This window comes from Gopherus evgoodei, chromosome 1 (genome assembly GCF_007399415.2).
Source record: "Gopherus evgoodei ecotype Sinaloan lineage chromosome 1, rGopEvg1_v1.p, whole genome shotgun sequence".
Lineage (NCBI taxonomy): Eukaryota > Metazoa > Chordata > Testudines > Testudinidae > Gopherus > Gopherus evgoodei.
This window is the reverse complement of record NC_044322.1, coordinates 148936575-148950580: the sequence shown is the minus strand read 5'-3', so window position 1 is coordinate 148950580 and position 14006 is coordinate 148936575. Positions and strand designations below refer to the sequence as shown.

Sequence of the window (14006 nt, the reverse complement as noted above, 5' to 3'; positions counted from 1 at the left end):
GTTCTAAATGACAAAATGACAAAGTACAAAAACAAATGTTTCAGGAAAAATTATATTTAGAGCAATTTGTGTTATAGCATGTTGAATAAAGTACAATATCTTAAGCCTGATGTCTACAATGGATACGGAATCATACTTGAAAAAATTATATGCAGCCACAGTTGCTATCCCTGGGTGAACAATAAAGACGTGCATATTCATGAAAAGCTTTTTTGCAATTTTTTTTTTCATTTTATGTGTGAGTGAGAGAGAGAGAGTGTAATTTAAAAATCAAAGTTCTGCATGTTTTCAGTGGACCAAATCCCAAAATCCTTATCTGTAAAAAATCAGTTTGAAGCCAATACAAGTTTTATATGAATAATGAATGAGTATAAAGTGAGTCCCGGACACTTGACTCATGTGAGTAACTTTATGCACATGGGTACCCCGATGAGTTCAATGGTAATACTCATATGTAGGAGTTTGCAGGGCTGGAGCTTGAGCAAGAATTTTAGGATTTGACTCAAGTTGTATTCTTAATCCAGCATCTTTTTGAAAATCAAGATTTTGAAAATGTTTACATTTTTTTTTAAACACAGGAATATGGAAATATATTGAATGAACCTCCCCCTTCACTGCAACGTTTAAAATATTTTGCAAAATTGGGTCAAATTAAAACATTTAAAACAAAATGTCAAAACTTTGATTTTTAGCTGTTTCCCAGAAAAGTGGTACACTGTTAGGATTATAAAAGTTAGAGATAGGAAATATCTATTAAAATTAATTTATTCCCCTGCTAATGCTGAATACTCTCTCTCCAAAAAAGGATGCATCTGATTGATTGTAATGTGTAATCTTCCTTTAAGCATTGTAGATGCTTTAATAAGAGGGAAATGAAAGGATGTGCAGTTGAAGGTGAGAAGAAAGGACTCTTCTCCCTGGGGCTGTGGACTTGTTCCACCATTGCTCCATTTCCACTACCTGATGCTGTAGTAGCTCTTACTGTCCTAATGGCTCTCCTTGTTGTGGGAGTGGAGAGGACAGAAGCATCATAGCAGCTCATCTTTTGACTTTTCTCATTCCTGCTCATTGATATGCTCTGAAAGTCCCTGTAGAGTTGAGTTCTGCACAGGGAGTTTGCCAGCCACTTGTGCAGCAGAATAGTATTGGTTGTGCTGCCAGGGAGGTGAAGGCAGGATTTGCCTTGAAATAGTATATTCTGAGGCCAGATATGAGAAGAATTATATTCTTATACTCTTCTAATTAAAAGGAACCAAAAAGAAAAAATCATTTGTCAAAGCTATGCTAGGAAACTTATCAGTGTAATTTCACCCCTTCGTGTGGGATGAAATATTAAGGAGGCCACAGCCATGAAAGCATATTATTACTGCACTAGTGACATTTTTTACTCTTTGAAAAATAAGCAGAATTTATTCAGGTCATGAATTATCAACTGGAGTAGTACCAAATAAATATTTCAGTTGATCCTAATTTGATTTTTCTTGTTATTACAAACTTTAAAACCTCCTTAGAGTATTTGTAGTATAACTAATTCCCAGCAAATTAAATTGTGCTTAGGATGATGATTCAGTCCGGTAAGGATTCCTTTTTTAAAGTGTTTCTATAATAAAACAGGGTTTTCACTTCAAAAACTAAAACTTTATATGATATTAACATTCCCAACTGGTGGTGGGGCTCTGTAACAGTGTAATATTTCTCTTTCATTTAAAAAATCATCTTGAGTTCATTATGTTATGAAATATCAAAGTTAGGGAACTTTTTTGTTTTTCAAAGCAACTCATGATGTGAAAGAGAATCAGGTCCTCTGGGCTGTATGTTTAAAGCTGTTCAGACTGAATGTACATTAATATTTAAAAGATTTTGTGGATCAGAGACCCTGTATACAAGTGTTATGGTTGCAGTCTAAGTAACTGTGTTATGGAGTTATAGCTTATGTTGGTTCTGAGTATTATATAAATGCTGTCAGACTGTTATTTTAGAATGGTCCTCCTTGACAGATACAAGCCCATGATCTAATCAGACATTAGCACCAGGCTACTTATTTAACTGGTTAATAAACAGAGAAGATAGCCAAATGGAGGCCCATTGAAATATGGTCACTCCCATAATGGCACCACACTTTGGAGCCTCTGAAAATAATTGTGTTTCTGTAATACTTCTGTAGTCCCGGTTGAAATGTTCTATCCCTAAAACTCTTTTTGCTTCATTTTTGTCCCTCTAGACCTGTTCAAGCAGGTAGCAAGTTCCACTGGATTCTGTGACCAGCGCCGACTGGGCCTTCTCCTGCATGACTCCATCCAGATCCCACGACAGCTGGGCGAAGTTGCATCGTTTGGTGGCAGTAACATTGAACCTAGTGTTAGGAGCTGCTTCCAGTTTGTAAGCATTTGTTTGGTTTTTGTTTTCTAATTTTTTTCCCTCTTATTGTTTTGATTTTTATTTAATTCCACCCTATTTATGTTTCTGTCATTGAGAAGAGGATAAGTAAAATCGCGTGAGGAGGAGGAGGAACAGAAATGAGGGAGAAAGGATTGAATTCCAGGGATTGCTTAAAGAAATTTCATGTTGGTTTGCTAATCTGTTTACTTGGCAATCCATTTGGAATAGGTAGTTTCTTCTTGGGGTATGTCTACAATACAAATATAGAAATGTCAGGGGGAAAATCTGTTTCAGTGTGGTTATCCTGAGCTGGTTACTACATAGCTAAAAGGGGTAATGTGGATAGGATCTAATCATGTTATAACTGAGTCATGTGAAAGTTTTTTATTTTATGTGAATTACTTTACCCATCCCTACTGCCAGCACACATGCCTTTTTGGTATAAGAAATCAGCTACGGATCACAGCTGTCATGAAGAACAAGAGTTATTCTAAGGCCTGATCTATTCCTAAAATTTAGGTCAATCTCAGGACATTGTTCAGGGCTGTGGAAAATTTCTCACTCTGTGTGATGTAATTAGGTTGATCTAACCCACAACTGTAGAGGCAGCTGGGTCAACATAAGAATTCTTCTACTATTGCCTTTCAAGTGGGAGGATTTACTACAGCGATGGAAAATACCTATAGCAAGTGTCTACACTAGAACACTATAGCAGTGTAGCTTCAGCTGTGCCACTATAGTAGCACTTGTAATGTAGACATACATACCCTACCCCAGGGGTAGTCAATAGCCAGACCATGGGCCAAATCTGGACTACCAGGCACTTTTGAATGGATCCCAAAATCTTTTTATTTACTCATTATTGTTGTTTGTTTTTATTGTCTCTGGCATCTGAACCTTGATTGTACCTCGACCAAGAAATATGGAGCTTGCCAAAAAATAATTGACACTCCCTGCCCTACCCCATATATAGAGTGTATAAATAACAATGAAAAACAGAGGTCTCCAGTAGAGAGGTAAGAATCGATCAAATGAATGAACAGTGAAGAGTCAGCATTAGTATTGTTTCAGAGAGCAGGCTTTCGGCTTGTTTCACTGTTTGAAAGGATAACGCTGCTCTCCTTTTAGCAATTCTGTGACCACTGCTGTGCTCTATATTGAAGAATGCACAGTGCAGTCCAGATTCTTTTCTCAAATTCACAACTGATAAAACTTAAAACACACTTCTAATTTTGGGAGGAAAGTGGAATATTTATCCTTTACTTTTGCCAACAGAAGGATGCATACCTAAACATTTCCAGTTTCCTACAGCAAAAGGTTAAAACGCATCAGGAATGATAAAAGGAAGTAAGAAGAAGATTAGAGTAGATTATAGCAGAGAAGATGAAATGCATGTTCTGCTGTGCTTGTCTGTGCATCGTTTATGTAACAACAAATGAGTGGGTGACCTCATCTGCCCTTTCTTATCTCTCTCCTTACTGTCTGCAGGCGTTTTTACATGTTGCTCAAGTTAAATTGTGTAGCAGTCTACAGCAAGTGCTTTTCAATGAATAGTAATGGCAGTAAATAGTCTTGAGTTACTGTGTTTAAAAAACATATACAATTACAAAATGACCAGTGATTTCCTGTTGTGATGGGTGGATTTTTTAAAAATCCTTTATTTTATTTTTATTGTCACTTCAGGTTTCAGGGGTGACTCGCTTTTCCACAAGCTGAGAATGTGGATTGGTTTAGTTCTAGAGTCTTTATATATCCCCTTACCCTCATTTTTTAACTTTTGTTCTCCTTCGTATAACCCAGCCCTCTCCTGAAGACAGTCATTTGTGCTCTGTGCAAAAACTGTATCATGAGCCATGTCCAAAAGATGCCATAGTGATAGACAAGGAATATGAATAGATCCTGTGGTAACCTTCAGAGGTTTGTAGGGGGGCTCTGTGTTGCGTTTTTAGGTTTTGTCAGACCAACACAGAATAATGCGACAGCAGCTCCACAGGTTGCTGAAGGGGACATGTAAATCTGCTCCCCGTTCATTCAGGTCTCTGTAGAAGCCTGCCCTTCCCTTCTCCCATGGAAACTACGGTAATATTCTCAAAACTATTTTGAACAAAAGGTGGGGATAGGAATTCTAACAAATTGTTTTTGTAAAAAGGACCCAGGCCTGTGGGTATACAGTAGAAAATACAGTAAAATGGATATATTTGTGACATGGAGGGAAACATGTTTCAGGAAGTTATTTGGCCGACCAAAGCAAGGTGTAACACTCAGCTGCATTTCTCCCTGCGTGTGTTTGGATATAAAATGGTAGCTTTGGAACACTGCATACAACCAATTCCAAAATTTATGGGACTATTTAGACATCAGTGGGCAGAATCCTGCTGAATCTGATACAAATCAAAACACTGAAAGAGCCTGATTCACAGGAAGATCAGGACCCCCAGACTGCTCAGTGCTGCAGGCATAGGAATCTATTTGGTTCCTCCTGCTGCTGCCTTCTCACATCAGAGGCAGAACCTTAACTTGGTGCCTGGAGAGATTGTAACCTCAACTCTAATAGAAGTAAGAGAGCCTTTATGAGGAGTGTTTGTAGGGTGGGAATTGGGGATCCAAGGAGCAGGGAAAGGGAGGACAGAGTGTGTGGGAGGGGCAAGAGTGGGGGTGAGGGCAAAGCAGCAAGGACCTTAGGGATGGGGCGATGGTGGTGGGGGAAGTAGGGACCCAGATGACGATGAGGGAGAGGAACCAGGTCCCCAGAAAGGACTGGAGGGGGAGTGGGGAGGGGAGTGGATTTGCCAAAGGGGAAGGGAAAGCAGGGTCTCTCAGGAACCTGAAAGGAGAGAAGTGAAGAGTAGGGGTGGAGGAGGGGAGGAGGAAGAGCAGGGACCAGTAAGGGAATGGGTGGAGGAGGAGAATTGTGCTGAGGGAAGCAGGGGCTCAGAAAGGGGGAAATGGGTTGGCAGGCACAGAATCAGGGAATTGGAGTAAGGGGAGTAGAGATGGGGAGGTTGAAAGTGGGGCACCTGAGGGCAGGAGATGGGGGGAACACAGAGACCCTGGAATGGGGACCTTCCACAGTGGGATGGTGTCAACTGTATGGAGGAGGGTGTTATGAAGGACACAGCTCCTGGCATGTGGAAGATTGCCTGGAGTCCCTGAGATAGAGAGGGATGAGAGGGTAGCACACAAAGCTTGCGGATGGAATGACACTGCTGCACATTCCTTTCTCTCCTCTCCACCTTCTCCTGGGATTTTCTTTCAGGGAAATAATTTAATATAGAAAAATAAATCAGAGGATGTGTGCTTTATGCACTGTTGTGTCCAAACCTTGTCTGATGTTAGGTCTTTCTTTATATGTCTCTTTTAAGGACTAAGAATTGTACTTTGGGGGTTGTTTATTCCTTGTATTTATATATTTATTTGTTTTAGTTACTTGTGCTGATCATAACCTAGTAATAACTTTCAGACACATCAGAAAGTCAGCAGCAAACATGTTCACTCTCCTAACCCCCTTAGGTTAGTGCCCTGGCAACAGCCTTGTCTGTCATGCACAGCAGCATGAAAATGTGATGTTTACTGTACCAGGAGATAACGGGGGAAATCTCCACTGGTCTTTGTTTGAAGTATAAGTCCTTGGGAATGGTGGGGGAGGGCAGTCTTGTTCTGTCAACATGCAAGTGTTCTCAGCACTGCTGTTTATAACAGCCTGTGCAAATGGTAATAAAATACTTGCCATTCCCACGAGCACATTCTTTGCTCTAAGGAATGAGTTTTTTACTTTAGGCTGCTGCTTTCATTTTATTTTTCTTCCCACCAGCTTGGAGGCTTGTTTTTTTTTCATCCTATCTGAATAAAGAAAGGAGGTGCTAATGCTAACTGTGAGGAGCAAGGTTGTGATGTAGAATATAATAATATATTGCTTATGCAACTGGGAATATCCTCCCCAAACTAGAAAAATGTAATTGTATTTTGAGGTCTTTTAAAGGCAAAAATCTTAACTGAGATCAAAAAAACTTGATGAAAATGCTTGAGTCACAGTACATAAAGATTATCTGTAAGATCCATGAAAAGTTGTGTGAATTTTCTCAATATTGTATTGTGAGGGTGTGAAGGTACCATCTTTCTCTTCTTTATTAAACATGATAGATAAATGCTCTTGGGAGGTAAGGCAATGTTACAAGCAAAGAAAATTATGTTTGTCATGTTCCCTAGGCAAGTGTGGTAAGCTTGCATGATCTTGCATTTAAAGGTACTTTACCTCTAGTTTTTGCTGAGTGAAAGTTTAGTGTTTTCCATTTCGGGTTCATTTGTAAGGTGGAACTGAAAAGATGCTATACAGACTATGTCAGCCATGACAGTGCTCCTTTAAAGCCTTGCTTATCTTGTTTACTGGCCAAGGAAACCACAACAGTATTTTTCTAGTGAATCTTGCTGGAAAATTGCTAACATACTTTCCTTGGCCAGTATAGAGAGGGCCTAAATGATAAAAAATAAAAATTATACCATTATAATTTAGGTGTTACACACATGTTTCTTCCACGGGTTACTATGATGTTGAAACTTAAGAAATGGGAGCAAAAGAAAAGCCATAGGTCAGCAGGTTAGTTCAACTCAGTGTACGAAAATGTAGCTGCTGTTCCCCCAATACCTTTGTGAAGTGTGAGGAGTGTTTGTTTCCTTATGCTGTAAAATTATTTAAGGATGTTTTTCCTTACTGAAATTGGCTGTAGGGCTGGAGTTTTTATATAGAATGTTATCCACATGAAACAAGTAGGGGGAGGACATACAACTAGTCTATATCTAACATCAGATATACTGTTCTATTCATAAACATGCAAAGAAAATAACCATGACTTTCAACAGTCTACATTTGTTATGGATCTATGTATACTGTATCAGTGAAAAAGAAAGATTGAGATATTTTTATAGCTATTTTAATTGTGTGCCCACTCCTGAAGTACGTACTCTGACAAACCAAAGCTGGAATAAAGGTTTATAATCTCTTTGGTGTTTGGGCCATGTATCCCTATGTGTCTGTGCCCTGATCCTGATTGGGACCATAGGCCACAATTGCAATACAAAAAGGAATAATAATAATAATGTCCAGGATGAATAACTGAAATATGACAAAAACAAACACCATTACAATCATTGTATCATCAATAGGTACATCCTCTTTGTGCAGCTGGCGTACAGCTCTGCAAGCTGCTGTGCTATAAATGTCATAAAACTGCACTTCCTCTGGTGTTATTTCAGAAGGAAGTTGTGGGCCTGTTTATATGGAATGAAAAACTTAATGAGACTGGCTTTCAGAAGCAAATCTGAGCAGATCTAAAAGCGATCTTCTGTGCTGAAGTGTGTTAAAATGGTAAGAGCAAGGCTGGGGAAAAGAAGAAAGATCTTGTTTTTTCAATGATAATGAATGGAACATTTAAGCCTTACCAGTAATGTCATCAGTTAGAATAATTTGTTTCGTTTGCATTTGATGTGTCACTAACACCATGACTAGACTGGTTTAATATTATGCAAGATCAAAGTCATCATCTTAGACACTCCAAGGGTTAAGAATGGCTTAAGCAGTCTGTATGGCAGAGCCTAGCTCATGTCGTGTCATTGTGATTGCCTTCTCATATTTGACCATGAAATAGCACTTGCCTTGGAAACTATGGAGCATTGACTCTTCTTGTCATCTTCATTTACCCCTTTTTTAACACATACAAGTGTGGGAAGGAAAGCTGGCTGCATAGGAAGGCATAAATATATTATTAAGCCATGGAGACCAGGAAACAGGAATGATAGGCTTAGCTGAAAAAAGCAGGATTGGATGTTGGAAGACAAGGGTTCTATTCCTGGCTTTGTCACAAACTTATTTTGTGTTTGTCACATTGGGCAAATCATGTAAATTTTGTATCTATTTCCTCATCTGAAAAACGGGGATAATATTTATCTACTGTTACAGGTTACTATGAATGAAGCATAATATAAGATCCTGAATGGAAGACACTATTAAGTGAATATTATTATTTTTATAACTTATTTCCCAAATTGCAGCATTAAAGAAGGTAATATGTATGTGGCTGAAAATATGTTTGATTCTGCCGAACAGAATGATACTACTTTGTACATTGAGAAATAAGGCAATATTTTACAACATAGACATAAATTTGGTCTGTCCTCAAATTGATACAGTATACATTTTAAAAAGCCAGAATGTGCAAAAGGGGAGGAAGAGCTTAAATCCGGGTGGAGGGCAGTGGCAGAAAAATTCAGCTCCTGATCATTGCATAAAGATTCAAAAAATTACCCTGCTTCCCCCTCCTGTCAATTGTTTTTTGGCAAACAAATGCAGAAAAACAGATGTCTGAAGTATAATGAATTTGAATATCCCTCCATAACAAATTATTTGTCAGCTGGGAAAGGCTTTATGAATTTTGCTTTATGATTCACTCCGTTATTACCATAAAAATAGGGAGTTCCACAGAAATGTGTTGAAGAAAGAAGTCATTAATATTCTTTACAGCTTGGTCTTGTTACTTCAGATATGTTCTGTCTGAATGCAGACTTTTTCCCTTATGTAAAATCTTCAGCTGCCGCCTTTACTGGATTTAGAGGTTATTAAGGAAAATATAATAGCAGCTCAGGGAACAATAAAGAACTGTCTGTCCTATACTGTCCAGCCCTGACCAGCTTTTCTCCATGTGGCTTTAAATCTTCATGTAATGTAATTCATAACCAGTTTGGAAACATTTTAATGCAGCTAATCTCCCAAAGCACAGGTTTTGTATGAGCTATATACTGAGTAGTTGGATAGTCAACTTTTAGGACCATTAGCAATCAGCAGTGACTGCAGATTTAAAATGGATTTTTGAATGTTACAGGAGGTGTTTCTTTTGAGCAACTTTTTTTCCTGCAAACTTAAAGTGACTAGAAGGATGGGCTAATTCTTTGGGTTGCTCATTTTTATTCTGTCTACAACACACACTGCAGCATTTCAATACAGAATTCATCTTTTTGTACTAGAAATAGCATATTAAACAGATACTCCCATCAATACTTTGGAAGACAGCGAATGTCTGTGAGAACGTGAAGAGTATTGTCTAGTAGCTAGAGCATAAGTGAGAGCAATGACTCAGCAGTTCAGTTCCTGACTGACACTGACTCATTGAGTGACCTTGGGGGTAAGTGACTTGACCTCTCCGTGCTCCAATTACTCTATCTTAAAATGGGGATACGGTAATAATGCTTTGTGCCCCACCTCACAGGGATGTCTAGAATTAATAGATGTTTGTAAAGATTCTTCAGTGAAAGATAATGTGCATCATTCTGAACATAGTCAGCAAATTATTGAATTAGAGCTATGATTTGTTACTGAGGTGATTATACTTTTTCTTTTGTGTTCTCTTTGCTCCAGTGAGTGTTTGCTTTTAAAAATACTATAGCTAAGAAAAACGAAGGTCATATGAGGTGGGTTTAATGCACAATCTATTGGATGAATTGCCATGCATCAAAGAAGATTATTCTAATTTCATACAAGAGATGTATAAAACATTAAAACCTCTATTGTTTTCTAATATTATTACAATATTGGAAACCCATTTACACTGGTCTCTAATGCAGCCAGTGAAACCCTTACATTTTCTGACCATTTCTCAAATTAGCATAAAAATCACAAGATAAAAACAAACAAAGCCTTTATTCTAAACTCCCAATACATAGTCCAAGTCAAAGTTGTATAAGCCTTTAAGGTAAGTACGAGAAGTTTAAATATGATGTAGTGGAAAAGGGGGATTTCAGAGAGGAATTCAAAGAGGTGGAGGAGATTACATTGTCAGCATCAGATTCAAAAAGTCATTTTAATGGTTTCCCTTTGGATGCACCAGGAAGGGAAAGCAATATGAGAATCAGGGAGGCTGAAGAGAAGAGTAGATTGAAGTAATCAAAGCAGGAGATATCCAATGCCTTGGCTGGTTTTAGCTGTGGGATCTTAGAACAGGGGTAATCAATTATTTTTTGTCAAGGTCCAAATTTCTTGGTCAAGGTATAGTCAAGGTCCAAACGCCAGAGAAGAAAATACTGAAATAATGATGATAAAGAAATAAAAAGGTTTTATGGTCCATTCAAAAGTGTCTGGCAGTCCGCATTTGGCCTCTAGTCCGCCTTTGGACTACCCCATCTTAGAAAATGGGGCTGGACATTCAAAATGCTGTTGAGGAAGAAACCACAAAATATGAGTATGTGCTGGACATACAGGAAACTTGAGAAGGGGCAGTCAAAGATGATTCTCGTGTTGCAAGCCTGTGAGTCAAATAAGATGATAATTTTGCAATTAAGAATGAGGAAAGCAGACAAGAGAAGGAGAAAAAAATTAAAAATAAAGGTGCAAAAATAAGAAACTCAGATTTAATTGTGGTAAGCTTAAATTGTTGCTGAAAATCCAAGCAATGTCAGAAAGACAAACTAGATTGCAGGTCTCCATGCAGGAAGATGGGGAAAGAGTGAAGAAGTAGATGTATGAGTAATCACTGTAAGGCTACGTCTACACTACAGCATAACATCGAAATAACTAAAACTGGTTTTATAAAACCAATATTATAAAATCGATTTTATGCGTCCACACTAGGGCACATTAATTCGGTGGTCTGCGTCCATGGTCCGAGGCTAGCGTCGATTTCTGGAGCGTTGCACTGTGGGTAGCTACTGTAAAATGATGAGGCCAATAACTTCGATTTCCGTCCACACTAACCCTAAATCGATATAGTAATATCGATTTTAGTGTTACTCCTCTCGTTGGGGAGGAGTACAGAAATCGATTTTAAGAGCCCTTAAAATCAATTTAAAGTGTGTTGTAGTGTGGACGGGTACAGCGTTAAATCGATTTAACGCTGTTTAAATCGATTTAACTGCGTAGTGTGGACCAGGCCTAAGAGATGGTAGTTAGAATCATCTAAGCAGATAAGATGTGAAAGGAAGAGAGACATCCAAGGGACTTGAGACGTCTACAGAAGAGGAATGGAGAAAAAGAGAATGAAGAAACATTGGATAGATATGAAAAGAACCAAGAGAGAACAGTGCCATGAAATAGATATTCTGTGTTGTCATAGGCCCTGATCTAGTTACCTACTTAAGTACTCAATTTGATGGGACTACTTCTGCTTAACATTAAGTACATATTTTAATGCTTTGCTGAACCAGGACCTGAAGTGGTAGAGAGGTCAAGAAAGATATGGATGGATTATGAACTCCAAGATTTGCCTAGCAATGGGGTCAAGTGAATAGGTGGAGGTGTTGGATATAGAGGAGTGATCTCCGAATTAATGCCAGGAGCTGAGAGAGAATATGGGGAATTGGAGGAAATCAGATGCTGGGAAGAGAAGAAAGTGTTCGGGGTGGAGAAAAGGGACGTAGAGAGGTACTGAAAGGTAGTGAATACGCTATAGGGTTTTAAATCTAGGGCTCAGTGAGAGAGAGGAAGAGTTGTTTAGCAAAGAAGATGGCAGTACCGAAGGAGAAGTGGACAGATCTGTAGTGGGGTCATTAGGAGGCATGATATGATGGGAGAAAGGGACAAAAGAGGCACAGGTGGAAGAATGAGTGGAGCTCAGAGAATCCTCTATATAGCCAGTAAAGGAGACAAGAGGAGCAGGATAGGAGCACAGAGATGTCAATGGGTTGGAGCTCATAAATGTGCCACAGAAAAGTTGGAGATGTTAAAAGGAATGAAGTGGAGTTCAGAATGAGGGAACACATTATTCAGGAAACTAAGCAGTGCCTCTTGAAGAGAAGGTCCTGGAGTGGCATTTAGGGTTGGTACATGGAAGAATTGACCAGGTTTGAACACTCAGTGACAAGGTAAGGGTGAGGAGGCAGGAAGCTGGTGGGTTGGACAGGCAGTCATTGGGATGCTGTTCTTTGCTAGTCCTTGTCTTTATTCATCCTCTCTCACAGGCCAATAACAAGCCAGAAATTGAAGCAGCCCTGTTCTTGGATTGGATGAGGCTGGAACCACAGTCCATGGTATGGCTGCCAGTGTTGCACAGGGTGGCTGCTGCTGAAACTGCCAAACACCAAGCGAAGTGTAACATCTGTAAGGAGTGTCCCATTATTGGATTCAGGTACAAAATAATACCCCTTCTGCTATAGTACTTTCAGCTGCTTAGCATACTAAGATCTCCCTCTCTTACCCAGGAGAGAATGTTTCTGTTTTTATTCCTTTGATTTAGCTAATGTAAAAAATAAACAAACAAGCAAGTACTGCTGTCCTACAGGGAGAATTATATCAATGAACTGAGCACAACAGTCTTGAGTTGGGGGAGATAATTCAAATCAAATTCTTCTTTTCCTGTCAGTCCTGCTCCTCCCCTGCCAAAGGATTGGTGGATTGTCCTAGTAACTATAGAATTTACTTTATATTCCATCTATTCTGTAAACATGATTATGTTTTCTGGATTGAATCCTATGAATTGCTTTCCATGATGATATAAAAGCATGCAAATGAACAGAAAAAATCACAGAAGCACAAAAATCCAGGGCTATTTATGTATTTTTTGGAGAAAGAGTGTTTAATTGGTGGACTATTTAACCTAGAAATACTATTATATTATGATCATTGCTTTAGACAGAATCTACTCGGCCTATCTTCTGTAAACATCTCTTATTTCACAATAATCAGAAGCTCTTGATTCTGAAATGTTGCTGATGGATTTAAATATCTGGATGAACCCTGTGGTTACTATAGCAATGAATAAATCACTGTGTTGTAAAATGGCTATGTATTGGTATGCCTGTTCAGAATCCACTTAACAGCTAAGTAAATACTCGCTTTCAATTATGCTTAGACTTGTTTTATCACTTTGTTTCCTAATAGCTGCTTTGTATGGTTTGTGTGCTTTTTATTCATCTTGGTCTTTTTACCATCGATATTTATACTTCTGTGTATCATGCTGTTTACAAGGAGCTTTTTATAATGCTGTTTCTAAAGCCCAGATATTCAACAGAGGGCAGGCAGCATTTGCCCTACATTTGAGCGTTCGAATGATGACTTTAGGTGGAGATGCTATGGGATAGTGTCTCACTTCCTTCTCATTCCCCCCCCTCCCCCGATAGCTGGAGGAGGTGCTTTTTTAAATATTAAAAAATCCCTGTCTTTTTGGTCATTGTATCAGTTCCCTTGCTATCTGAATTAATCTCCTTGTTCCTTTACTCCCAATGCATATTTCAACTTGGGAATGGTAGACATTATTGAAGGAGGTGATGGGATTGCGAGTGGGTTACTCCATCTAGAAAGTTTTCTATACTTTCCTATTCCCAAATGCAATATAAGAAAATGCCTATTTACTTACTTTGTCTCCATAATTATTCAAGCACAGTCAAAGGGAGCTATTGTTGTGAGCAAGGGCTGTTAGGTGACTGGATAGCCTTTTGGTTAAGGCACTGGACTGGGAGCGAGCAGATCTTGGCTACATGTGTGTATAAAATCTAATCTAATTTTACCTATCTAGTATATCTCATAAGTATTTCCAAGGCATCTATTACTTTGGTATGTAAATTATGCTTAGATAGTATGTGTGTCTCAGTTTTTGCATCTTCAAAATACACATTGTGTTGGAAGGCATTTAGAAAGTTAATAACTGTGA

The 14006-nt window shown here is 38.7% G+C and overlaps 1 protein-coding gene across 13 annotated transcripts in view; it reads left to right on the top strand.

The window, feature by feature from the left end:
• The window catches only part of DMD (dystrophin), a 1715077-nt gene that overhangs the window by 1651868 nt on the left and 49203 nt on the right, over positions 1–14006 (top strand). For all 13 annotated transcript variants that reach the window (XM_030575515.1, XM_030575505.1, XM_030575489.1 and 10 more), the window contains 2 exons: positions 2222–2379; positions 12319–12485. In XM_030575515.1, the coding sequence (XP_030431375.1) occupies positions 2222–2379; positions 12319–12485 (325 nt within the window). The remainder of the gene's footprint in view (positions 1–2221; positions 2380–12318; positions 12486–14006) is intronic.